This window comes from Citrus clementina, unplaced genomic scaffold (genome assembly GCF_000493195.1).
Source record: "Citrus clementina cultivar Clemenules unplaced genomic scaffold, Citrus_clementina_v1.0 scaffold_2, whole genome shotgun sequence".
Classification (NCBI taxonomy): Eukaryota; Viridiplantae; Streptophyta; class Magnoliopsida; order Sapindales; family Rutaceae; genus Citrus; species Citrus x clementina.
The window spans coordinates 7,385,864-7,409,278 of NW_006262688.1; the positions used below are offsets into that span (position 1 = coordinate 7,385,864).

General features: G+C 32.6%; 4 protein-coding genes across 6 annotated transcripts; 2 read left to right on the top strand and 2 right to left on the bottom strand.

Moving 5' to 3' along the window:
- The first annotated feature begins 2,790 nt into the window (after window positions 1-2,790).
- On the top strand, window positions 2,791-7,968 carry LOC18050513 (hexokinase-3). Its single transcript, XM_006446140.2, has 9 exons — window positions 2,791-3,396; window positions 4,454-4,604; window positions 4,704-4,886; window positions 5,085-5,159; window positions 6,330-6,485; window positions 6,603-6,701; window positions 6,788-6,915; window positions 7,274-7,355; window positions 7,486-7,968. Exons 1-9 carry the CDS (start codon window positions 3,119-3,121, stop codon window positions 7,864-7,866), a joined length of 1,533 nt encoding a protein of 510 aa, XP_006446203.1. The 5' UTR covers window positions 2,791-3,118; the 3' UTR covers window positions 7,867-7,968.
- A 2,807-nt stretch (window positions 7,969-10,775) lies between these two features.
- LOC112100852 (probable purine permease 4) lies at window positions 10,776-11,171 on the bottom strand. Its single transcript, XM_024190701.1, has one exon. It carries the CDS (start codon window positions 11,169-11,171, stop codon window positions 10,776-10,778), a length of 396 nt encoding a protein of 131 aa, XP_024046469.1.
- Window positions 11,172-14,557: 3,386 nt separating this feature from the next.
- Window positions 14,558-19,862, top strand: LOC18050514 (THUMP domain-containing protein 1). Of its 3 annotated transcripts, none has more exons than XM_006446142.2 (6): window positions 14,558-14,783; window positions 16,583-17,083; window positions 18,166-18,305; window positions 18,415-18,535; window positions 19,069-19,209; window positions 19,630-19,862. In XM_006446142.2, exons 1-6 carry the CDS (start codon window positions 14,616-14,618, stop codon window positions 19,711-19,713), a joined length of 1,155 nt encoding a protein of 384 aa, XP_006446205.1. In that variant the 5' UTR covers window positions 14,558-14,615; the 3' UTR covers window positions 19,714-19,862. The 3 variants fall into 3 exon arrangements, with proteins under 3 accessions (XP_006446205.1, XP_006446204.1, XP_024047789.1); XM_024192021.1 differs by lacking the exon at window positions 14,558-14,783 and adding an exon at window positions 15,390-15,805; XM_006446141.2 differs by lacking the exon at window positions 19,069-19,209.
- Window positions 19,863-20,437: 575 nt separating this feature from the next.
- On the bottom strand, window positions 20,438-22,287 carry LOC18053140 (ubiquitin-conjugating enzyme E2 20). Its single transcript, XM_006446143.2, has 6 exons — window positions 21,931-22,287; window positions 21,782-21,809; window positions 21,106-21,333; window positions 20,958-21,021; window positions 20,793-20,852; window positions 20,438-20,688 (listed from the first exon to the last, which is right to left on the bottom strand). The coding sequence occupies exons 1-6, from the start codon at window positions 22,047-22,049 to the stop codon at window positions 20,642-20,644; spliced, it is 546 nt and encodes a 181-aa protein (XP_006446206.1). The 5' UTR covers window positions 22,050-22,287; the 3' UTR covers window positions 20,438-20,641.
- Between the last annotated feature and the right edge of the window lie 1,128 nt (window positions 22,288-23,415).

Consider the following 23,415-nt stretch of genomic DNA (forward strand, 5'->3'; position numbering starts at 1 on the left):
ATTTGGGAGCTGTGAGTGAGGAGCACAGCTGGAATTAGCGGAGCACAGCTGGCAGTGTACGGCGGCGGATACGCAGCTACCGTCGCCGTTTTGATGTCTTTTTATAATTATTTCTTCTTCTGAGTGTAGCTGGCTCTGCTGCGGTGCTGTCCATCAAGTTGGCAACCCAAAGTCCCAAACAAGCCCTTCTTTCCTTTTATTTTTTTATGCCCCAAAAAGAACCTAAATCCTACGGCAAAATCCTCCCTTCCTGTCCCCTCTTTATTAATTTTTATTCCTATTTTGCCCTCCCTTTTTGTGGTTTAAGACAAATGGGTACTTTACTTTTTTTTTTTCTTTTTTTTTGCTTTTTTTGTGTGGGAGTATGAAAAAATTAGTGACTTTAATACAATTGACCTTAGGAATTTCGTTCAAGTTTACTAAAAGGCCCGTGAGCATGAATATTGACATTTTAATTTTTTATTTAAGAGTAATTCAAAAAATAAAATCTATCTTAGATGGGTTGAACTAGTTTAATCTTTAATTAAAAATTTCGATTAAAATTTTCAACAAAAAAAATTTAACCATTGATCTCATACTATAATTTTTACACATTAGTGGTGCTTTAAATTACGCATTAATGCTGCTTAAAGTTTCATATCTTACTCAAATGTAGTAAAAGATTAATCAAAATGGAAATTAAACTTAATTATAGGTGACTAAAAAAAATTACTGTAGTTAAGAAAGACCGAACGTGAAGCATGTGACAAAAATAGGAGAAAGAGTTAACGAAAGAGGAAGGTGTTGATAGAGATTATTAGTGACAAACCTTACCGGTTCGGTTAAGTTTTTTCATGCAACGATGTCGTACAGTACCTTTTCACACTAGTTATTGCAGTTGTACTTGATGCCGACAAGTATTTTGCTCAACTTTTATTTACTTCAATGCTTGTTTGAGGTAATTAATTGTTCTAGGAGGGCAGAGAATTTAGCCTCCATAATTGTCTTGTTTTATACAATTTTATGACTTAATCATTATAAATAATAAGATTGTCATTCTTACTTCTACAAAATTTAAATAACATCGTCAAAATTCAATTTCAAATTATAAAGTTGCGATCTCAAGCTTCATTTCACAAGTAAATATAATTTCATTACATTTATATGTGTTTATAAATTTATTCTTGATGGTTGGTTCGGTTTTTTTGTTAATTTTTTTTTATATGATGAGGGTTATTCATACTTATTTGCAATTGAATGTTCTGAACTTAAAATTAGTCTTTACTTCAAAATATACAAATTAGATATACAATTTCTTAATTTTTTGGTATGAATTTAGCCAGCAAGATTCTTATAATTGTAACATTGAAACAATCTTATGTATAGGCAATATCTTTATAATTATAACATTGAAACATTCTCGTGCACGAGAGTTCCTTATAACTATAATAGTGAAACAGTTTCATACACAGCGAGATCTTTATAAATGTTACATGGAAACAATCTCGTGTACAATGAAATCCTTGTAACGGTAGCATTAATGCAATCTCTTGTACAATGAAATCCTTATAACGGCAACATTGAAACAATCTCATTTGTAATGAAATCCTTACAACGGTAATATTGAGATAATCTCGTGTATAGTAAGATCCTTATAACGGTAACATTGAAATAATTTTATTTGCAATGAGATCCTAATAGAATTAGGATTCTCTCCTAATCTGAACACTTCTAATTTTTTACAGATTTTGTGCCACCTGTATTTTAATGTTAGTAGATGATTATGATTTAACTACTTTTTCTTTTTAATTTATTAACCACCAATTACGTTAACAGAATTTACTTAGATAAATATCAAATCAGGAGAAGATCCTGATCCATCCTTATAACGGTAATATTGAAAAAGTCTTGTGTACAATGGAACTTTATGAAAATAACATTACAATAATCTTGTGTATATCAACAAAAGAAAATTTTATAATAATAATAATATCAATATCCGTGGCATTAAGGCTTATAACTGTAATCTTGATATCACCCTTCTTGGATATTGAATTTCTTATAACCTTGTTGTATACTCAAACTTAGTAAAGATAAAGATGCAAACTCTTTGTAAATTTATTTGTACAAATTGATGTGGCATGATTTAATTAGTTTGATTAAATAGATCTTGGCCTATATAATTTATTTTATTATTTTTATATTTTCATTGAATCAATAAATTTAGGTCATATTAATTTTTATAAAATAAAATTTATACAAAAATTTAAAATTCTATCGTCACTCAAATAAATTTTGTTTGGGCATCAATAATGGGATTAATCCACTAAGCTAGGCGTGATTACAAGTCACAGTCACGAATAATTCCCCCAAACTTTCGAACCTGGATGTAACTCCGATTATTATAATTAATTAAATAAAATTAAAAGCTTTCAAAAGGGTCTTAATCTTTCGGTCAAACAATCAAACAACAACTTTCAATTTTCAAACACGATTTTAAGGTAACCGACTTCTATATAAAGGTTGTCCGTGGCAAGACCGTAATATCCACCAAATCTAGTGGCAAATCCCAAACCCAACTACATCCCCAAAGTCAAAATCCCCGTTAAGGCAATAACCCCAGTAAATTTTTAAAAAAAAGGAAAATCCAAAGATTCTCTTAACAAATCTGCCATTAATTAGCTTTTCTAAGGGCAAACCCGTAAATTCAGTTGCCCTATAAGTACCGTAGAGTTCGCTTTCCAACGCTACAACTTGTTAAGAAGAAACTCTCTCATTTCCTCTTTGTTTCTTTCGTTCTTTCTCTCTTTTATTTTTTTTTTCTCTTTTAAAATTTTAATAAAATCATTAAAAACTCTCTGTTAAGCATTTCATCGAACAGGTTATTTACAATCAAAATTTCACTAAAAAAAAAATCCCAAACAAGATTGAATTTTTATCAATGATCTTTTCTGGGGTTTCTTCATAGTTTGTATTTATGCACAGAGACACAGATAAAACAGACGGTTCATTGCAAAACTGGGTCGTTTTTAGTTGGCCTAATTGATCAACCAACTGATAAACAGATTATTTATTTATTACTATTATATGGGTATTTGATATATGATCATAATAATAATATATTTGGCAGAAAGAGAGTATGGGGCGAAGAGGGGTGGTAGCGGTGGCGGCGGTTGGGGTGGCGGTGGCGGCGTGTGTGGTGGCGGGAGTGGTGGTGGGTAAAAGAGTGAAGAGCAGGAGGAAGTGGAAGAGAGTGATGGGTGTTTTGAGAGAGTTGGAAGAAGGTTGTGAGACTACTGTTTCAAGATTAAGGCAAGTTGTTGATGCTATGGCTGTTGAGATGCATGCTGGCTTGGCTTCTGAAGGTGGCTCTAAGCTCAAAATGTTGCTCACTTTTGTTGATAACCTTCCTACTGGGTATATCAAAACAATCCCTTCCTCTGAAATATTATATGTCATGTCGAAAATTCAAAATTCTTCTATTATCAAGAATATTGATCATACACCTTTGTTTGTGGGTGCTTGTTTTTATTTGTTTCTATGTCTGTTTTTCCATTCCGTTGTTATTTGAACTTTTTGGATGTGGGTTGTCTCATTTAACTGCTAAGTTAATGATTCGTTGCCATTCCCACTTCGGTTTTGATATCATTTTTTGGTCTTGCTGTAACTCCCTTTCGCTTTAACTAGTTTTTTTTTTTAAAAAAAAAAAATTTATGTATATGTATTTTTTTTTTGGCTACATTCTTTTAGGAGATATCTACAGAGTTTCTGGAATTGGCATTGATGTAAAGATTTTCACTTTATGATTATCTACGTTAATATAATGCTATCTGTTCTTTTGACATTCCACATTGTGAGTAGGGAATTTTTTTTTTCAAAGCTATACTTTTTCCTGTTCAGTTCTTTTATTGTGGTCGAACTATTTGCATGATGGTACTGTGGTTAGGTTCCTGAAGTGGTTTCTCTAAGTTCTCTCTCCCATGGGGATATGAGGTTTTGTTACTTGAAGAGACTCTGAATGGAATCTGTAATATCTTGTTTACTTTTTAATTTTTTTAATTAAAACTTAGTGAATCCCTATTTGGTAAGGCTATGTTAGTGCTAGCTACTCTCTATCCTAAGATCTTCAACTGTAGATGTAATTTAGCAATTGAATGATAGATTTGTTTAGAAATATACATGCTCTGTATGCATTCATGTTGCTTCAGTTTTGGGCATGATTGGAAAATAATGGCTACAGTGAGCATACTACTGTTGCCAAGTAGTGTTTCTCCTTACCTTATGATTGAGCTATGTTAGGTAAAAACTTGTATTGAAAATTATATCACCCTAAGAAGACAAAATAGTATTCTAACATTATTAAACTTCTTTTTGATGAGATTAATATTTTGATTTGTGTAATTTTATGTGGTCATTTATTGATTTAATGTGTCCATAGGTTATTCTGGTGAATTAACAGTTGATCTGTTAACAGGAGTGAGAAAGGAATTTATTATGCTCTTGATCTTGGGGGTACTAATTTTAGGGTCTTAAGGGTCCAGTTAGGAGGTCAAAGGTCCTCTATTCTATCATCAGATGTGGAACGACAACCCATTCCCCCAGAATTGATGACTGGCACAAGTGAGGTGAATATATTTGCCTCGTATATTCACTTATTTTGTCAAGCTTTTGAAATCTTTTATGCTCTGATGTTAACAGATGTTAGTTGGTTTAAATGCTTGCAGGATCTCTTTGATTTTATAGCTTCAGCGTTGCAGCAATTTGTTGAAAAAGAAGGAAATGGTTCTGAGCCTCCTCCAATCAGAAGAAGAGAACTTGGATTTACATTCTCTTTCCCCGTCAAACAGACGTCTGTGTCATCAGGGATTCTAATCAAATGGACCAAAGGATTTGCAATTGAAAGCATGGTTAGTTGTGCATTTTTTCGTTTGAAATTTCTCTATGCTGACTTGTTTGGTTGGTTAGACTTTGGACAGACGCAACTTATAAAGTGTGGATGTGAACTATGTTTGTCAGAAGGTGAACATAGTTCAAATCTGCCCTTCATAACTGCAGGTGCCCTTTTTATATATTAGCCTTGACACATATGGAGCAATTCATTGTAGGTTGGACAAGAAGTCGCTGAAAGCTTACAACGAGCTCTGGACAAGAGAGGCTTAGATATGCGGGTAGCTGCACTGGTGAGTACTTTGTCCTTGTCTGTAATTAACTTGGCTATTCAGTTGTGAGTTAAGTCCGCATGCAAGTTCCAATTTTTAGGGGCATTAGAATAAAAAATGGATATTGGTATCTGTCCTAAGTATGCTTTAGTGTCTTGAATTTGTCGCTTTAGTTTTTCCTATGCTTTTATGTACTTTTCATGTCATTTTATGAGGTCAAATCAACAAGTTGTTGAATTGAGTTAGGCTGATGCTCTTGTGGTTGTAATTTAACAAAGCGACTCTAAGAAAGGTAGCAAACGTAAAGAGGCTAAATGTAACATCTAGGGATGAAAACTATAAGCAAATTTATTACAAAGACCGGAAAAATTACATTTTCACTTCCATATTACTTCGAAAACAGCAAGGATTACTAATTTGCATGATATAGAATTGAGGTCCCTTGATCATATCCAAAATCTAAAGTGATAACTTTTATATTGAGACCACTCTAGTGGTTATATCCACATCTTTCAAAATACATAATGCATATATGGATCTTGTCTCTTCTATTTGTCAAGTGTGTAGTCTTATCCGTTTATGGTTTCTTTGGTTTCTGAGACCAAGCATCACAATGTAATAAGAATTAAAAGATCTATCATTGTGGCAGAAGGAAATAGTTGGTGTGTTGGATTCAATAATAAATTTTAGTATGTTTAGGGGCTTGAGCTATTTGTTATGACCATATATGAAATTCTTGTAGACCTTTCAGGATAAAGTTGGCCTATTAAAATATTTGCAGTGTCTTGTTGGGAAGCTTTTACATAATAGTTGGGATTAATTATGAGTGGAATAAAGTTCATAGCTATTGGTTATGTTGTAATTTCATTAATTTGGTTTGCAGTTATCACACCTTCTCGTATGGGTTATGGCTGATTACTATAGTTGAGTATACTTACACCAATGAAGTTTTAGTCTAAAACGCAATTAGTGGGGATCCAAGATTGACCCTGGACATTTTACACGATTTATCTTTGTTTCATTAGTGAACTGAAGATAATGTCTTTTGGCTTACTATAATCTATCCCTCTAGAAAATGATGCTTGAGATGGAATTGAAGCTGTGGGAAAGTCACCTTTTATTTGTTTGGGTTATGAAAATGAGTTGTTGAGAATACTTTTTTTTTCCCCAAATTTATTTGTTGCCAAGCAGGTAAATGATACTGTCGGGACTTTAGCTCTTGGGCATTATCATGATGAGGACACTGTTGCTGCAGTGATAATTGGAACGGGCACTAATGCATGCTATTTGGAACGGACAGATGCGATTATCAAGTGTCAGGGACTTCTTACGACCTCTGGAGGCATGGTATCCTTTCTTTTGTCTTAGTCAGACATTATCTCCTTGCTTTATTTGAGGGTGTGATCAATTTTTATGTGTCAGATATTATCCCACGCTTACATTGAGTCTCTTTTGCTTGATTAGGTTGTCAATATGGAATGGGGTAATTTCTGGTCATCTCATTTGCCTAGAACTTCATATGATATTGATTTAGATGCAGAAAGTCCTAATCCAAATGATCAGGTGAGGATTTTTTTGCCTTATATTCACTTTTTGTTGTTTGATAATAATTGAAGGAGCAGCTCTAACTTGTTAGGTTTTTGCTGTAGGGTTTTGAGAAAATGATATCGGGAATGTATTTGGGTGATATCGTTAGGAGAGTGATTCTCAGGATGTCAGAGGAGTCTGATATCTTTGGACCTGCTTCTTCCAGGTTATCAATGCCCTTCATCTTGAGGTATTCTTTTGATATTTAATTTGCTCTCTCTCTCTCTCTCCCTCGTTTATGAACATAGACACATTCTTGCATCCCAATAAGCATGCATTTCTTAATTGATGCTTGTTGGGGTTGTTTCTTGGGGTAGGGTTCCATTAGTTACATTTGGCCAGTTTCATGATGCAAATGGATCTGTGATGCATGGACATTATTGCATTTTTTTTTTCCATCATGAATAAGGGGTCCAAAGTTGTAATGTGCAGTGTGGTAGTTGTAAAATATGATATATTTGTTAAATACCATCTGCTTGCTCAATATAGGACTATGAGCTTTACAAAACTGTCAACAGACAGATAATGTATCACTTGCTGATTTGCAGGACACCGTTGATGGCAGCTATGCATGAAGATGACTCCCCAGAGTTGACAGAAGTAGCAAGAATCTTGAATGATGTTCTCGAGGTAGATGAGTCACTTGTTTCTTCGCTTGGGCTTTTCGTCCATCAAATGATTTTTTTTTTTTTTTTTGGGTCAATGGGATCACTTGGTTGATGCAATCCTTGTTTTGTTTGCTTTATCTTGTGTTTTTCAGATTCCAGACGTACCTTTAAAGGTCCGGAAGCTCATTGTAAAAATATGTGACGTAGTAACACGCAGAGCTGCTAGATTAGCTGCAGCTGGTATTGTTGGGATCTTGAAGAAGATTGGGCGGGACGGGAGTGGTGGTATTAGTAGTGGGCGAAGTAGGAGTGATATTCGAATGAGAAGAACGGTTGTTGCAATCGAAGGGGGTTTGTATTCAAGCTATACATTATTCAGAGAGTACTTGCACGAAGCCTTGACTGACATTTTAGGTGACGATATTGCCCAACATGTCATACTTAAGGTTACAGAAGACGGATCAGGCATTGGAGCAGCCCTTTTAGCCGCCTCGCATTCATCCTATAGTGTGGATACCGTACAGCCGCTATAAATATATATATATGATTATCTATATATAAATATAGCCCCTGTAAATGTAGAATTCATTTTATCTGTTTCATATATATAAAGGAAAGGTCCGTCTCTTAGTTAATCTTTCTCAAGTTTCCCTCATTGTATCCTTATGTTTTTTTTTTTTTTCAAAATTCTTTTGAAGTCATTGTACAGTGAAGCTAGCATTGGCAATGTGAAAATTATTGTTCTTTGCCTTACCAGAAAAATGAAAATTTTAATATTTTTAATTTTTATTTATTTCTTTTTTTCACGATATGATGCCTTGAGTGGAACCCTTGGATGTATTGTATGTCATTTTATAATGGAGATTTGAAGCTTGTTAAGGCTTGCAATAATGTTAAATTAGAGTTTAACTGAGGTAATTAGCCTCAAAATCTGCGTTTTAACTTTGTGGAACGAAATACATTATAGGTGCGTTTGGCATGTTATATTACATTATATTGTATTAGTTATATCACATTATGACGTGATGCATTAAGATACATTACATTAAGTTGTAATATAATATCATATTTGGTATAATGTGAATTATATTATATAAAATAATATTATTTATACGCGAGGGTTACTTTAGGTATTTTTTATTGTATTAACTACTTTTTTAATGCAGTGTAATGCAATGAAAAATTGCAGTAAAATATGAGTTAGTTAAAAAAATAATATTTTAATGCAATGCGATTTAGTGAAATATAAGGAATTGAATGCATTCTATATGTATGTTAATGCACTTAAGTTCTGTGCATTATTATTAGATTGAATGAATCTTATAAGGACGCGAAATACCTATAAAGCTAACAATATCATTAAAATATGATAAAAGCATACAATATCATTTGAATATGATAATGTATCACATTGATTTTACAACATAGACTCAGTGTATCCCTAAACAAAGTCATAATCGTACCATACTAGTTCCCAAAAAAATTTAAAAAAAAAAAAAAAATTGGACCTATCTTATTTCTTTATCCACCTATCACTATAATGGGCAGTTGATCATTGACCTCATCTTATGAGTTCGGTGGAGAATATAAGGTCAACGTCTATTAATAGAGTCCTTAAAAAACTTTGATGGTGGTTGCTGATCAAAGCATATTGTAGGCAATGAAAAGGAAAGATCGAAGCCTTGGGCACTTTCAAATGTTCTAGTGGTGGCTACCAGTGATGACTCGTATAAGCTTGGATAAGTACAAATAAATTGTTCAATATCATACAAAGAATTAAGACATTAATATATACATTTGTATAATATAATATAATATAATATATATGTAAGCCCATTGAGCATAACTCAATTAAACACGAATGCTCAATGCGCTTGTGGTCATCTGAGTTCAACTGATAATAGTGGGATAAAGGTTGGTGTTTAGGGCTTGAGACTTCCTATCTCTATCAACTAATCCATTCCCTACTTATGTAAATGAGGATCGAATCGCAGATCTTTAGTAACTTAACAAATTTTCAATCTTTCTTCTTGGACTGTTGGATTAAAATATATTTTCCCTTAAATAAAAGTAATGATCTTTTTTTTTTATTGTCATATATTCATTCATTGAATCCACTCAATCTTATATATAGTATAAATTTAAAGTTGAAAAGTAGATTTCATATTGTAATCGAATAAAACTGATGGTGCGTTTATTTCCCCCGAATTGGAATAAGTAGGAATTGGAATGAGATAGAATTGGAATGCACGAGAATATGAATTAGAATAGATTGTTATAAGTTACTAAAATGTCTTTAGTTAAAATTATATATTTTTCACTAACAAAACAAATAAGTAAACATTTTTAAGAAAAATAAACATGCAATTAGAAAGTTGTAACTAACAAAACAAAGTATTATAACATTGTTTACGAACATTTGAACATATTCATTTTCATTTAAGCAATTAGAATTCTGTTAGAATTTTATACCTATATAAAAGGACAAATATAAAGTTTAAATTTATTCCTCTTTAAATTATTATTATTATTATTTAAATGGGTAAAAAGGAATATTTAATTTCCTTTAGGGATAAAAGTGTTAATTTATTTCCCATTTTCATTCTCACCTCTCCATGAGAATGTGATTTGCATTCTTCATTCCCAAATTTATGGGTCCTATCCAAAATCCATTCTCATTCTTTGATGTTTTTAGCCAGTAAACATTATCAATGAGGAGTGAAAATCATTCTCATTTCCTAATCTAAGAAGTAAATACACTATAAATCCAATGTAAGATTTTAAATTTCACACTATAATCAAATTTAACTGATATTATTAAGTGGTTTTGACACTTTTCTTATATAAAAGACATGCACGGTTATATTGTTTTAGTCCATAAAATAACAATTTTAAAAATAGTAAAAATAATATAATATCCAATAACAATAGTCGGAGAATAAACATAATCTATAAGTCACGTAGTACCTAGAAAAGCATTCAAAACTCTCTTCTATTTGAATGAATTACGACCATTAAAATACCGACAATCATTGGCAGCAAACCTTCAATTTCATAAAAAGGAAGCCCTTATCTGGTTGAAATTTTAGCTCACACAAAAATAATTATAGGAAAATTATCTACCGACCATTTATTTTTTCATACTTTTTAAAAAATACATATTTTATTTTTTATATCACAATTCCACGTTTGAAGTTACATTTTCTTATACCAGTCCACTTCCATATACACACAGTTAAAATAACTAACGGAAAACTAGGCAAATAATTTTTTGCCCCCAAAAGTAAAATTAAAATTTTATCCTAAATAAATGCCAAAAAAGTCAACTTTAATATTATAGTTTCAATTTTCATCTTTCTCCGATAAAATTAATTTCTTTGAGCTAATTCTCCCCCAATCTATTTGAGGGAACGAACCTTTTAATTTATTCACATGTTTTGACTTAACATACTTCAATGTCTTCTTCAATTTCTAGGACTTCTATGAAATTACATGCTATACACACAAGAGCAAAGGCCCCTAGCACAAAGCACAGTTGAAACAGCCTCAACACTGCTAAAGCTGTCGCCGTAAACCATAACCCTCCGATAACATTCATGGCCAAAATCGTCCTCATGTAGATGCCTTCTGTCAACGACGACGTCAAGAACACTATCCCTGCTGTACCCATGAAGCAAAGCTGCCACATCACCACAATGCTGATAATTGTCAGGCAGTAAACCGCCGGCCCTTTGTCATAAACCATCTGTCCCTTCCTTTTCATCTCTGAATACTCGCAATCCGACGCCATCCCGACAGTGGACAACGTTGTGGCAGAAGTCTCCTTCACCAGCTGCATTTCCCGTTGAAAATATAGTATATCAATATGCTATTTTGAGTGGGTCCCATTTTGCGAAAGTGGAAAATCTTGTGAGGTTCGGATTCTACTCCGTTAATACTTCAAAAGTGTATTTTTATTTTCTCAAAATGGTGTTTGGGTAAATGAGAAATTGTCTCTCAAAATTCATCCTTGAAGTTGGAAATTTGAAAGGAAATGAGGCTTATCCCACATGCGAAAAGAAGAGGGATTAGTGTTTATATATAAACACTTAACTATGCATAAACAAGAATTTTTAGGATAAATGATCTCTCTACACGCGCATGCGCAAGGAGTTGCGAATCCATGACTGATTTAGTTGAACTCGTGTGCGTAAGCAAATGTTAGCCCAAAATCACCCAAGCTTGCATGTCAATTTTTTAATTTCCTTTTAAATTTTTTTGTAACAGTTTCACATCTTTTGAATTCAAAAGATTTGTAACAGCTTCACAATTATTTTTGGACTGTTATGCAATTCAATTTTTGAATTGAATTGTTTAAATTCAATGGCTGTTACAACAATTAAATTGCATATATTGAATTCCAAAATTTAATTTTTATGCTGTTGTTACGTACCCACATGAGTATAAAAAGGCACCTTCCTCTTCTGTTTTTACATATACTGAAACCAGCACACAGAGCACTTACAATTTTTCTTTCCTCCTTCTTTCGTCTTGTTTTCTGATCGAGTTTGCCGCTGTTGTGGTTCGCCGGAATTATCTGTCTGTACTTGATGGAAAATTCGTGCCCGTTGTATCCTGGGAAATAGTTACAAGCAAACCTAAAGCACTTCAGTAGGTGGTAAATTTGTTTTAAGGACACTGTGTTACAAGCTTTCGTTTCGTTTCGTTTTCAGTTGTTGTTTTGCTGCAATTAAATTACCTACTGGTTTTATTTGTTAAACTCATTGCGATTATTTTTTCTAACATTTCCATCACCATTGATTAGCAATAAACTTCCTTATAAATCATCTCCATGACTGCCAAATACAAATCGAATATCAAGCCAGCACCATGTAACATATTCAAGATTCTCAATTAGTTGCAAAGATCCAAAAGCTCGGTATATTTGAAGAGGTAGTGAGGAAGGAAGATTGGTGGGAGGAATAGAGGAAAGCTGGCCATTGAACCCAGGTGGAAGAAAATGTAACATGATGTGCTGGGGAAATGACAATTTTACTTTAATAATGTCATCAAGGTTATAACAGAATGTAGGCGGAAGTAGACTAGTACAAGAAAATATAACTTCAAGTGAAATTCAGTAAAAAATAATAATTTATATTTAAAAAAAAAACACAAAAAAAAAATCGGTGGATAATTGTCCATAATGATATATTTACCGTTAGTTTCCTCCAACATTTGTATGCAACGGCTTGTGGACACAAATACTAAGTCTATCAATTTTTCTTTTTCTAATTTCTATAAAAAGCCGTAAAAATGCAGTCATGAACAGAGTTTGCTTTAGAAAGATGGAGTTAATACAAAACATTTCATTGATTTTCTCAGGCTTGTTGATTATTGAAAAAGTATGTGAAATTACTAAAATTTATAAAATGAACTTCAAACGATTAAAGATGTGAATTGAAATTAATAATTGTCACTTATTTAGCTTGGTGCTAGTTAACGAGCACCACACATTTTTTTTTTTTCATTTTCTAACCAATCGACATTGCTTTTTTTTTTTTTTCTTCAATTTCTAGTACGATTTCAGATAAGGGTTTATTTATTAAATTTTAAATTGAAATAACGAATAATAAAATACCTTATACATGATAACCAATGTATGCAACATATTATTTAAGATACAACCTACAAATTGTCGATAACATAATTATCTAGAAGCTGAGGAGCTATGTAAAATGGAAATACAGTTGAAAAGAAAGGATCGCGGGTTATTTATTTATCTCTATTAAAAAATTTGGATAAATGATCGTAGGAACTCGCACTATTGTAGCCATACAATCAAACAATTAGGGGTAAAATGACTAATATAAAATATTATGCAGGAAAAACTTTATAGCCTTACTTCACTGCTTTTATAATTTTATCAGTATTTCAACTAACACGTCTTAAGAAAACCAAAGCTTTAAAAGAAAGTAGCTTAATTGTGAAGATTGGGGAGCAAATATATAGTTTTAAATGTTTTTGTTATGTTTTCTTTTAGATAATAGATTTAATTTTGATTGATTTTTAATATTAGAACAATATTAGAGATCCTAATAATTGAGTCTCAACTGTTACGTGTCATTCATATATTAAATAGTGAACCTAATAACTGATAGAATTAATATTTCTTAAGTTGGGATTCAACAGATGAGATCCCTAACATTACTCGTAATATTAAGTTTCACATTTTGGCTAATCAAATATCAAAATTGATGTTAGGATTTGTTTTTAATGGATATAAATTGGGTTTTGGACATTTACATTATGTAATTGAACTAATAAATTATAAATGGATGAGATTTGTGTGATTTTAGAATATATTTAAACTTGAATTTGGTATTTAATCAATCCAAGGTGGTAAATTTGTGATGTTAGATAATCAGATAGCGTTTATCATCTAAGTTTTTAGATAAAGTGAGTAGCTATCTCCACTCTTTTAGTAGCTTATGAAAACTCAAACTTGTACCCTCAACGTATGGAGAGGCTTTGTGTCCACCACTAAACTCGCAGTCCGCGGTTACGAGAGGTTAAGGATAGAGTTACAAATCATGTCATGCCATATTGGTTTGGCATGCTTAATTTTGGCTTATGCCATGCTTAATTTTCAATAGCCCTTGCACGACTTATTAGCGAGTATTATTCATGCCATTTCATGCTCGGGGTTTCGATTATTTTAATTATCATAGATTTTATTAATTTAAATTATTAAAATATCCCTAAACTATATCATGAACAATTATTTAAGAATTATTATTGAAGATGGTAGAATTTGATCCTTGAAAAAAAAAATTCTTTAACTAGTCTAATTTTTAAGTTATTTTTCTTATGCTGCTCAAGCCGGTAATGTAGTAATAATAGTAAAAATTTAGGTTTTTGATTGTAGAATATCAGTAATATAGTAATTGTAATTAAAAAAAAATTGGTATATTAATTTGATTAAATATTTAAAAAAATTTAATTAGTTTTTCTATGATTCTGCGTCGATCCACTTACTAAGATTGGCTATAATGTCTAAAATTTAAGACCATTAGAGGCTCTCATGTAGTTTTACACCGCTCTTACTGTAGTCAGGGACTTATGTGAATAAGTTAACAAATTTATGAAAAAATGTAATAAACAGTTACAGTTTAGGGACTGACAATTAATTGTCTTTTACTTCACAAAACCTCAAGGGAGCTCGTTCTGAAAGACAGTTACATAAAATAAAAATCCTTCGACCAATCGAACGACACTGCGTGCTTCAAGCTTGCTTCAAACTCCAATGGCGGCTGACAAGGGCAAGAAGAGAAGGCAATTTCTTCCTCATAACAGACCCGTGAAGAAGAAAGGGGCATACCCTTTAAGGCCTGGAATTCAAGGCTTCTTCATCACTTGTGATGGTGGCAGAGAACGCCAAGCTTCCCACGAAGCCATATACGTTCTTGATTCTGTATCTTTTCTTATTTCTTTCGCTTATTTTTCATCTGGGTATTTTTGTTTCTTATTTCCAAGTTCAAATTCTCTTGCTTTGTTTTGTTCGTTCATTTTTTTGTTGGGTATATTTTACTTGAATATTTTGTTTGTTTGGTCCAGTCTTGGGAATTTGACTGTCATGATATATACATATATTGCAGAAATAAGTAAACAATCTGCTTACTTTACTTAGGCTCCATTTGGTATTATGGCGCTGTGAATTAATAATTTTGACAAAATAATAAGGTTTCATATTTAAATTAATAATAAGGTTTCATATTTAAATTTCATCAAACAACTGTGGAGTGAAGTCACTTTAACTTCTTAACCATTGATGCAAATATTTACCAAGCATTTTAGAACTGTAGCTTAAAAGCTAAAGCTGTTGACGGCAGCCCCAAACAGAGCCTTAGCTTGGTGTTTGCCGTTTTAGTAGTCTTTTTGATTGGTCACTGCAATATTGTGTGTTATACTTAAAAGTTATATATCCAGTGTCTCTGAGATTATGACCTCAGTTAGTGTGTTGCAAAAACTCTCACAAATTTTTTTTCTGTGTAATTTTATGCTTTGTCAAGGTAAATCCCTCAAATTTGGTTGTCAAGGAAATGAGTTTCCATCACTTATTTCCTCTTCTCTTAAAACTCTTTTACATCTATTATATACTTCTGAAGTCTCTGAGTCATTAGTGTTCCAGGACCTGTCTACTCTTAGCAAACACATTCATTGTTAAAGAAACTAAGATTGTTGTGTCCAATTGAAGGGGAAGATCTGAGACAAATAGATGCCTCTTTATATGATGGAAGTTCTTTGCACCCCATTTGTTTGAGCAGAAACAATTTTTAGACCTAAGTAGATGAAATTTTGCACTTATAATGTGGTAGATTCTTGAAGGAAGTGGAGTAATATTGCATATAGGTTTCTTACTTCATGATTAAGTCAGGAGTTGTAGATGGATGCAAAGCCATCTGTTAACTTTTTATTACACTCAAATCAGAGATGGTAGGCTGATATTTTTTCTTATTTTTGGATTTTGTTTTTTGCAATAATTATAGTTTTAAACACCAGAGTATCAAATCCAGATCCAGTCATATTTTGAATGACTTTCGCCTACGAGGTGATGATTTATTCCTCTGTATATACAGCTGATGATCGATTCCTTCAGTATTGATGTTCTTAATGTTAGAAAGAGGAAAAAAATCTTGTTAATTTCTTGAAACTAGAAAACTCTGTTTGAAGATGGGTAGAGTTCAAATTTTTATAGAAAAGGACCATGGTTTGGTAGTTGTTTATTTTTTTTTTTTTGGGTCCTCCAAATTTTCTTAATAGGTAAAAAGGAAAATATTTGATTTTTTTTAATTGACTGTTGGCTGTGTGAAATAGACTTTGGAGTAAAGTTGTGCCAAATTTTGGAGTCTCTAAAATCCACTAAAAAATTTCAGTAAAGCGTCTGCAGTGTGAATCTGAGGCACGAGGGTAAAAGGGTCTCCTTGACCCTTTGTTTTTAATAATTCTTATCGTACTTGATGATCCTGGTAGGTTCTACTAGATACCCCATTTACTATTGGCCTAAAATTCATTGTGTTTTGGTTTTCTTCCCCTTATGATTTCTGTTGCTTATAAAGGAGTTAAAACGTTAAACTTGATAGCATAGATCTTTTATTGTTATACTTTACATACGGGAAAGGCCAAAATACTTAATAATGTATTCCATTTTCCAGGTTGTTCTTTTTCCAGGTTGTTTTTTTAATTGAACTGCTGTTTTTGTTTGCTTTACAGTTCTATGAAGAGCTGGTCCACGGGAAGGGTACTGGTGTGAAACCTGCTGGGATCCCAAATAAACCTTTGAATAAAAAGATTGTATTTGCATCATCAAGTGACGATGAAGATGACAACGATAATGATGTCGGGGAGAAGGAGGAGGCAGTAGAGGGGGAGGGGAAGGACAAGGAGGGTGGAGAAGATCAAAAGGGGGAAGGGAAACATTCAGACACTTGTAAAGATGATGATCGAAGTCATGAAAGTTTAACTAATAAGAAGACTGATCCTCATGATGCAGAAAAAGTGTGCAGTGGAAAAGAAATGGAGGCAGTGACTGCTGAAAATAAAGAGGATGATAAAAATCATGAAAGTCAAACAAATGAAGCTGAAGAGCCACCAGCCAAGAAACAGTGTCTAGAAGCAGGTGCATCGAAATCTGTGAATAATGACAAAGTGGAGGAGCAGTCCATCGATAAGCTAATTGAAGCTGAGCTTAAAGAGCTTGGAGACAAGAATAAGGTGAGTGAATTATTTTACCTTCCCTTCTGTTTTTCCTATCTGCAGGAATATGATTTTGGTTAATTATGAGTGTCTATTAGTTTCAGTTTTGACATTCCTTCTTATTTTTCTCCTTATTATGCGCTTTGAGTTTCTATAGATTTCAAATATATGTCAAACTAATACACTGGTGCAAATACACATCTGCTTGTGTGTGTGCCTTTTCCGGCGATTTTAGTTGGTATGTTTTCGTTTAGAAGTATTTTATGCAAAAGACTGGCTGTAATTGAACTCTAAATTTAGGTTCTCTGGTTTTGATTTTTGGAAGTGTTCATAATTCACAAACGGGGTTGTGAAACAAGATGAACAAACAACATGTTTTTTGAGTTAGCACTTAACCTCTAAGCTTAAGACAATACGGGTAAGGGCCACAACTATATTCAAGCTCTAATATGGTGTTCGATACTAAATTTTACAGGAAGAGCAATAAGGTGTATACAGATGCAGACACTTCTATACTTATATATTCTTTCACAACCTCAAAGAATGTTTAATTGTAACCAACCTCTATGCTGCCATAAGAAATGATGAAATTATTCAATTAGTTCATCCTATGATATTCAGAATTTTTAAAAGAGCACTTGGTGTGAAACATACCATCAATTAATTAACCCTAGACGTTTATTTAGGTGGATCTAGTCATACTAGATATGCACTAATAATATAATAAACTTTCCATTTAAGTTAATGACTTATTTTATTGCTTAGAATATAAATATGAAAATGATCATATTTTATTCATGAAGTAAATTTGATGGGTTCCACATCAAAAGAGACAAATTCGATAATTCCACCAAATGATTTGTGATGGATGAGGCATCAAAAAGTGCTGCAACATTGTAGTCATCTTATCTTTGGTACCTGGAGTTTAAATCTTTGAACTGATTCATATATATGTACTTATTATAGTCAATCTACCAAAGACAAATTGGGAATATTTACTTATTATACATGTATACATTTTGAAGTTGGTGGGGACTGGGGAAATATGATTTCTTTTTTCTCCGAACTGACATTATATATATATATATTGGTTTCAACAGAGGCGCTTTATAAACCTTGACTCTGGCTGTAACGGTGTTGCTGTCGTTCAAATGCGAAAAATAGATGGGGACCCCAGTCCCAAAGATATTGTACAACATATGATGACATCTGTTGCATCGACAAGGAAACCAATATCAAGGTTCATGCATTACTCTCTCTTATACTTTAGAATATCGTGAACTTGCACTTAATAAACATCTAATGGTGACTGGAACTAAATTGTGTACCCTTTGTATCTTTGTCCGAAGGTCCATCTTAAGGGTGCTACCCATTGAATTGGCATGCTATACTTCTGAAGAGGAAATTTCAAGAGCAATTAAACCTCTTGTGGCACAGTATTTTCCATTGGAAACTCAAAGCCCTCAAAAGGTGCGATCTTTTATCAGTCTAATCATTTCTTATCTTTCTGTATATGGTAATGATGTTGTGATGTTCCTCCAACATGCTTGCTAAATTTTCTTAAGGTTAATCTGCCAAAGAAACATCTTTCCATGAGTTGCAACATATACTTTTACAACTCAAAATTACTTTTATATTCGTCATTTTATCAATATGAGTAATAGTTTTCAAGAGCTTGTCCTTATTAGAAAGTATTTTAGGCCTCCTTTGATACTTTTTCCTTTTGAAGGAAGCCCTTTTTGATACTTAATGGTGGAATAATGGCAAACATAATAGTATTCATTTACTCACTTATCGGAGTTTTCATCTTAGGTCGTCTCAGGTAAACCCCCTCCTTCAAGTATAAAGGAAAATGAAAGTTGGGGAATATAATGGAAAATTGAAGTTAGGAGAATCTCAAAGGACTTTGGAACACTAATTCTAGTTCCACCTATTGGTCACACCATGGGTTTTCAGTTATAACTGTTGCAATGGCCTGTAAACTTTTCACTTGTTCTCTGCAGTTTGCTGTATTGTATGAGGCTCGTGCAAATAGTGGTATTGACAGGATGAAAATAATAAATGCCGTTGCAAAATCTGTTCCTGCACCTCATAAAGTTGATCTTAGCAATCCTGACAAGACAATTGTAGTTGAAATCGTCAAGGTAAGAAAGTTGTCATATTCATGCTAAGTACTAGTGTGAATATGCTTGAATAGTTCTCTCGTCACTCTATATTCACTTCTTTGTTTTTTTCCAATTGGATCCTCTTTGTTGATATGATGTTCTGTCAAGGATTATTAGACTTGCAAGAAAAAAGTATACGAGAGGAGTTTCTCCTTTATTTTTTTCTAAACCTTCACAGTGACGAGGTAATTGGGAAATATTTCATCTTGTTGCATCTTTTGTGGGTTCAATAATAGGACAAATAATTTATATGTTTGTTCCGTCATCAAATCCTCCAGCTCCTTTTTATTATGCATCCAGATCTTGGTTCTGCCTTTTTTTTTTAATGCATATTTCTCTTTGTTGAAATTTGCATTCTTTGATGATGAACCTGATTCACTTTTCTTTAATTTTTGTTAGACCGTGTGCATGATCGGAGTTGTTGAGAAGTACAAGGAATTGGCAAAGTACAACGTGAGGCAGTTGACATCACCAAAGCAATAGTCAGAAGAGCATGGAATATTTAAGACACTTGCGTAGACTTTCACTTTTATGTTCCAACTAATGTTTTGAAACATATGCGTAATTTTGAAAGAGGATTTACATCATGAAGAATGGCCAGAGTAATGAGAGCAGTCCTAATTAGAAAGTTTTGCCATTTTTTTTTTCCTTTTTGATGGAAAAGTTAGAATGTTTTGCATAATGTTGACACCTATTAGGTTCCTAATTCTTACAAAGATAATTTTATGATCTCAGGGGGTGTTTTACACACTGTATTGTATTGTATTGTAGTATATTACATTACGATATATTGAATTAATATTATATTATATTTTATTATATAAATATTTATAAAAATTAATATAATTTAGACTTATTAATATTTTAAAGTTTTATATTGTTAATTATATTAAATTTAATATTATTAATTATTTAAATTTGATATACAAAATAAAACAATTCAAATGCATTAATTCTATGTACAATGCGCCTCTATTATTTTGTTAAACACAGAGCCACTAATAGTGTTAGCCAATGCCAAACGTGACAATAATTGTACATCAATGTGAAGTTATCAATACTCATCACTTCTACTGCTAGATATTGGGTGTTTTTGGGTTGTCTGCTTACTTTTAGGCTTCATTCACTACATTCTGCATATTCCATCATTTTTTTTAAATTTTTTTAATATTCTGTGTTTCTTTTTCTGGTAATCCAAGAATATGAGAGCTTGGAAAGATAAAGTGTCTAAAATAAAATCAATTCATAAAGGAGAAAATAAGGGCTCTTTAAATCTACAAAGAAACAAAGAAAGAATGAACCAAACTGAAAGAAAATTTCATTTAATCCTCTCTTACAGAAAGAAAGAAAAAGATCTTGTATCAATCCCTTTTTCACACCCCTCTTCTAATTCCTTCAAATCTTCTCAGAATTATGCACTTGGAGGCTTGTACAGCTTCTCAACCATCTTCCTATATTCTGCAAGATCATTGAAAAACCTTGTTCAGACATACAAAAGCAACCAAAAAGGTATATGCTGTTGGATAAAGAGAAAGGATGATCCAGATTGCATATTATATTACCTTCTTGATTGCTCCAAAGTTGTGCTGCCTGGCTGTTTAGAGGAGAGCTAATGTTTGGTTCTGAAATAATACACAGCACAAAGAGAAACAATCAATTAAGAAATTAACATCCAAAAGATCACAAAAAGCCTTATCTCAGCTAATTCCTAGAAGGAAAATTTATACCTCCAAGCAGAGACTGGATCGATAGCAGAATGGTTCTCACATCATAAGCTGATGACCATTTATCCTGTATAAATCAAATCAGATCAAATCAACTCAAAAGCACATTCCATAATCTTGAAAGAGATAATTGCTGCAAAGCAAAGGGTACCTGGAGAATGTCCAAGCAAATATTGCCGTAGATATCAACATTGGGGTGGAAGCAGCCGGTTTCGAACTTCACTTTAGGAGGCTTGAAGGGGTAATCATTGGGAAATGAAAGGGAAAGCCTGTATTCAGTTCCTTCGAAAACAGTGTCTTTGCTGCCCTGGATCGTACCTTTCCAGCAGAATATGTTATCCTCCTCCGGGAATGCAGATATCCCAGAATCCCCACTCATCTATATAAGTAAATCAAAAAGAAGAGGAAAAAAATTAGAAACCCAATTTTAGCTTAAGAAAAAACAAATAAAAAAAAAAGAGGAAAAAAATTAGAAATCCTATTTTAGCTTAAGAAAAAAACATATTCAGACTCTTTTTTATATTTTTTTAATTGTCTACTGTTTAATTGGCTCACAGGTAAGAAAATTCCTGGGATTGAAACTGAACATTTCCTCTTATGTTATTGAAAATCAATAAATTTTCCTAGCATTCAAAAAGAAAATTTTTGTCAGTCAACTCATCTATTATCAAAGAAAGCAAAAAAGGACGTAGAAACCATGTACTAGCTAAGACAAATTGAGGTCCAAGACTATATTTTTGATGTTTTCCTTGTCAGTTTTCTTGGCATCCAAACAGAAAATTAGGGGAATTATTTAGGGTAACTAAATAGGAGGTTGCTGTGCTCACCATTAAGGCCATCAATTCAGATTGCAGCCTGTTAAATAAACATGAGAATAAGAGAAAAAATTATCAGATAATTACTCAAGTGAAAATAAAGTGACATTTAACAAAAACCCAATTCAAATCATAACAAAGAGAACCAAAGAAAAAAGTACCTTTTAAGCACAGATTGCGTATCCACAGTCTTTAAAGTGTTGACGGGCTGTTTCGGTGCTGTTGCCGTTGTCGAAGCGGCCACCGGAGTATTGCCTTGGTAACCGTTAACTGTAGCCATACCTTTTGTATTCTTTTTCTTTCTTCTTTGTTTCTTGATTCAAACAAAGAAAACTCAATAACCCAGATCAAGAAAGGGCAAGAAAACGCTGTCGGATTGCTCAATTGCAGTGACAATGAGAAGAAGAAGAAGAAGAAGAAGAAGAAGAAGAAGAAGAGAACGAATTAGGGTTTTATTGATCTTCTCTTCTTCTTCAGAGAGTGTTTGCGAGAGAGCGAGAGATGAGAAGCAGATTCCTGTGGGTTTGGTTTAAAACAGAATGTGGATGGCATAAAACGGTGTCGGTTTGATGGTGATTGTTTTTTGAAAAATATTTCGAACGTTATGGGTCGGCGTAGATTCCTGTTGTCTGTATTTTGGTCTCCAACGGCTAGTTTTTATTTTCATGATTTCAACGTTGCCGTTTTCAACAAACATGCGGGGCGTGTAACGCACGCTCCCCGTTTTCACCTCACTCATTAGTTAGTCATTTCCTAATTCGGGTTTTTATACTAAAAATAATTTTCTTTTCCTTTAATATAAAGCAAAAGAAAAATTTCACCAATTATCTATTAATTTACCAAAAATCACTGATGGGGCCAAAATGCCAATAGTTCCTCACGATTCAAAAAGTTTACACCAGCAAAAACGAAAGCTTTGATTTAGTGATGGGGTTAAGTACACAAGTTCATGTTTTCCCTCTTACAATTATTTTCTCTCACATAAATATGGGTAGAGATAAATTTTTTTACAAATATTAGCGAGAGCAGAATTTTGAATTAATCTTAAATTAGTATAAGTTTCATATTATAATACTTACATTCTATAACCGGTTATAATCTCTAGTATGTTGTAGTTTCTTTAGGTTATTATGATGAGACTCGTTTGCTCTCTTAATTCATTCTTTAATTAGAGATAGATTTTGATAGTGTATGTCAATTTTACAATGATCTCTTTTTACATATTATGAAATCCTTGTTAAACTATTTGATTGTTTTTACAAGACAAAATATATTTTATTAATATTTTTTTATTTTTAATTTATCACTTACTTGAATAGAATAAAGGAATTCTGTAATTGTAAAATATTCCTTAAAAAAAATGGATATCAATTTGTTTATCTCTTTGAAATATACTGATGATGTACAAGAAACAACTTTGTTTGCCTATTAAAAAAAAAAGGGGCAACGCTTGAGTTGCAACTCATCAAGCAAACCCAAGCAACAAAGCTCATTCAACCAAATCTTCAGCGAGTCCTCAACAAATTCATTCAAAGATACCTTAAAGAACTTGAGCAAAAGTCAAGTCAGGGTTTCAATGAAAGAAATATAAAAATACCGGGGTCTAGATGAAACTTTCTATAAATTTAATAATTAAATTGTGAAAA

What these genes read in the sequence shown, in the direction of transcription:
- LOC112100852 (XM_024190701.1), bottom strand. Translation starts at nt 11,171, where the DNA reads ATGCAGCTGGTGAAGGAGACTTCTGCCACAACGTTGTCCACTGTCGGG.
- LOC18050513 (XM_006446140.2), top strand. Translation starts at nt 3,119, where the DNA reads ATGGGGCGAAGAGGGGTGGTAGCGGTGGCGGCGGTTGGGGTGGCGGTG. An exon ending in GTTGATAACCTTCCTACTGG is followed by an intron (nt 3,397 to 4,453) that starts GTATATCAAAAC and finishes ATCTGTTAACAG; the next exon opens with GAGTGAGAAAGGAATTTATT. An exon ending in TCTTGAATGATGTTCTCGAG is followed by an intron (nt 7,356 to 7,485) that starts GTAGATGAGTCA and finishes TGTGTTTTTCAG; the next exon opens with ATTCCAGACGTACCTTTAAA.
- LOC18053140 (XM_006446143.2), bottom strand. Translation starts at nt 22,049, where the DNA reads ATGGCTACAGTTAACGGTTACCAAGGCAATACTCCGGTGGCCGCTTCG. An exon ending in ACGCAATCTGTGCTTAAAAG is followed by an intron (nt 21,810 to 21,930) that starts GTACTTTTTTCT and finishes TTTATTTAACAG; the next exon opens with GCTGCAATCTGAATTGATGG. An exon ending in CTGAATTGATGGCCTTAATG is followed by an intron (nt 21,334 to 21,781) that starts GTGAGCACAGCA and finishes TTACTTATATAG; the next exon opens with ATGAGTGGGGATTCTGGGAT.
- LOC18050514 (XM_006446142.2), top strand. Translation starts at nt 14,616, where the DNA reads ATGGCGGCTGACAAGGGCAAGAAGAGAAGGCAATTTCTTCCTCATAAC. An exon ending in AGCTTGGAGACAAGAATAAG is followed by an intron (nt 17,084 to 18,165) that starts GTGAGTGAATTA and finishes TGGTTTCAACAG; the next exon opens with AGGCGCTTTATAAACCTTGA. An exon ending in TTGTAGTTGAAATCGTCAAG is followed by an intron (nt 19,210 to 19,629) that starts GTAAGAAAGTTG and finishes AATTTTTGTTAG; the next exon opens with ACCGTGTGCATGATCGGAGT.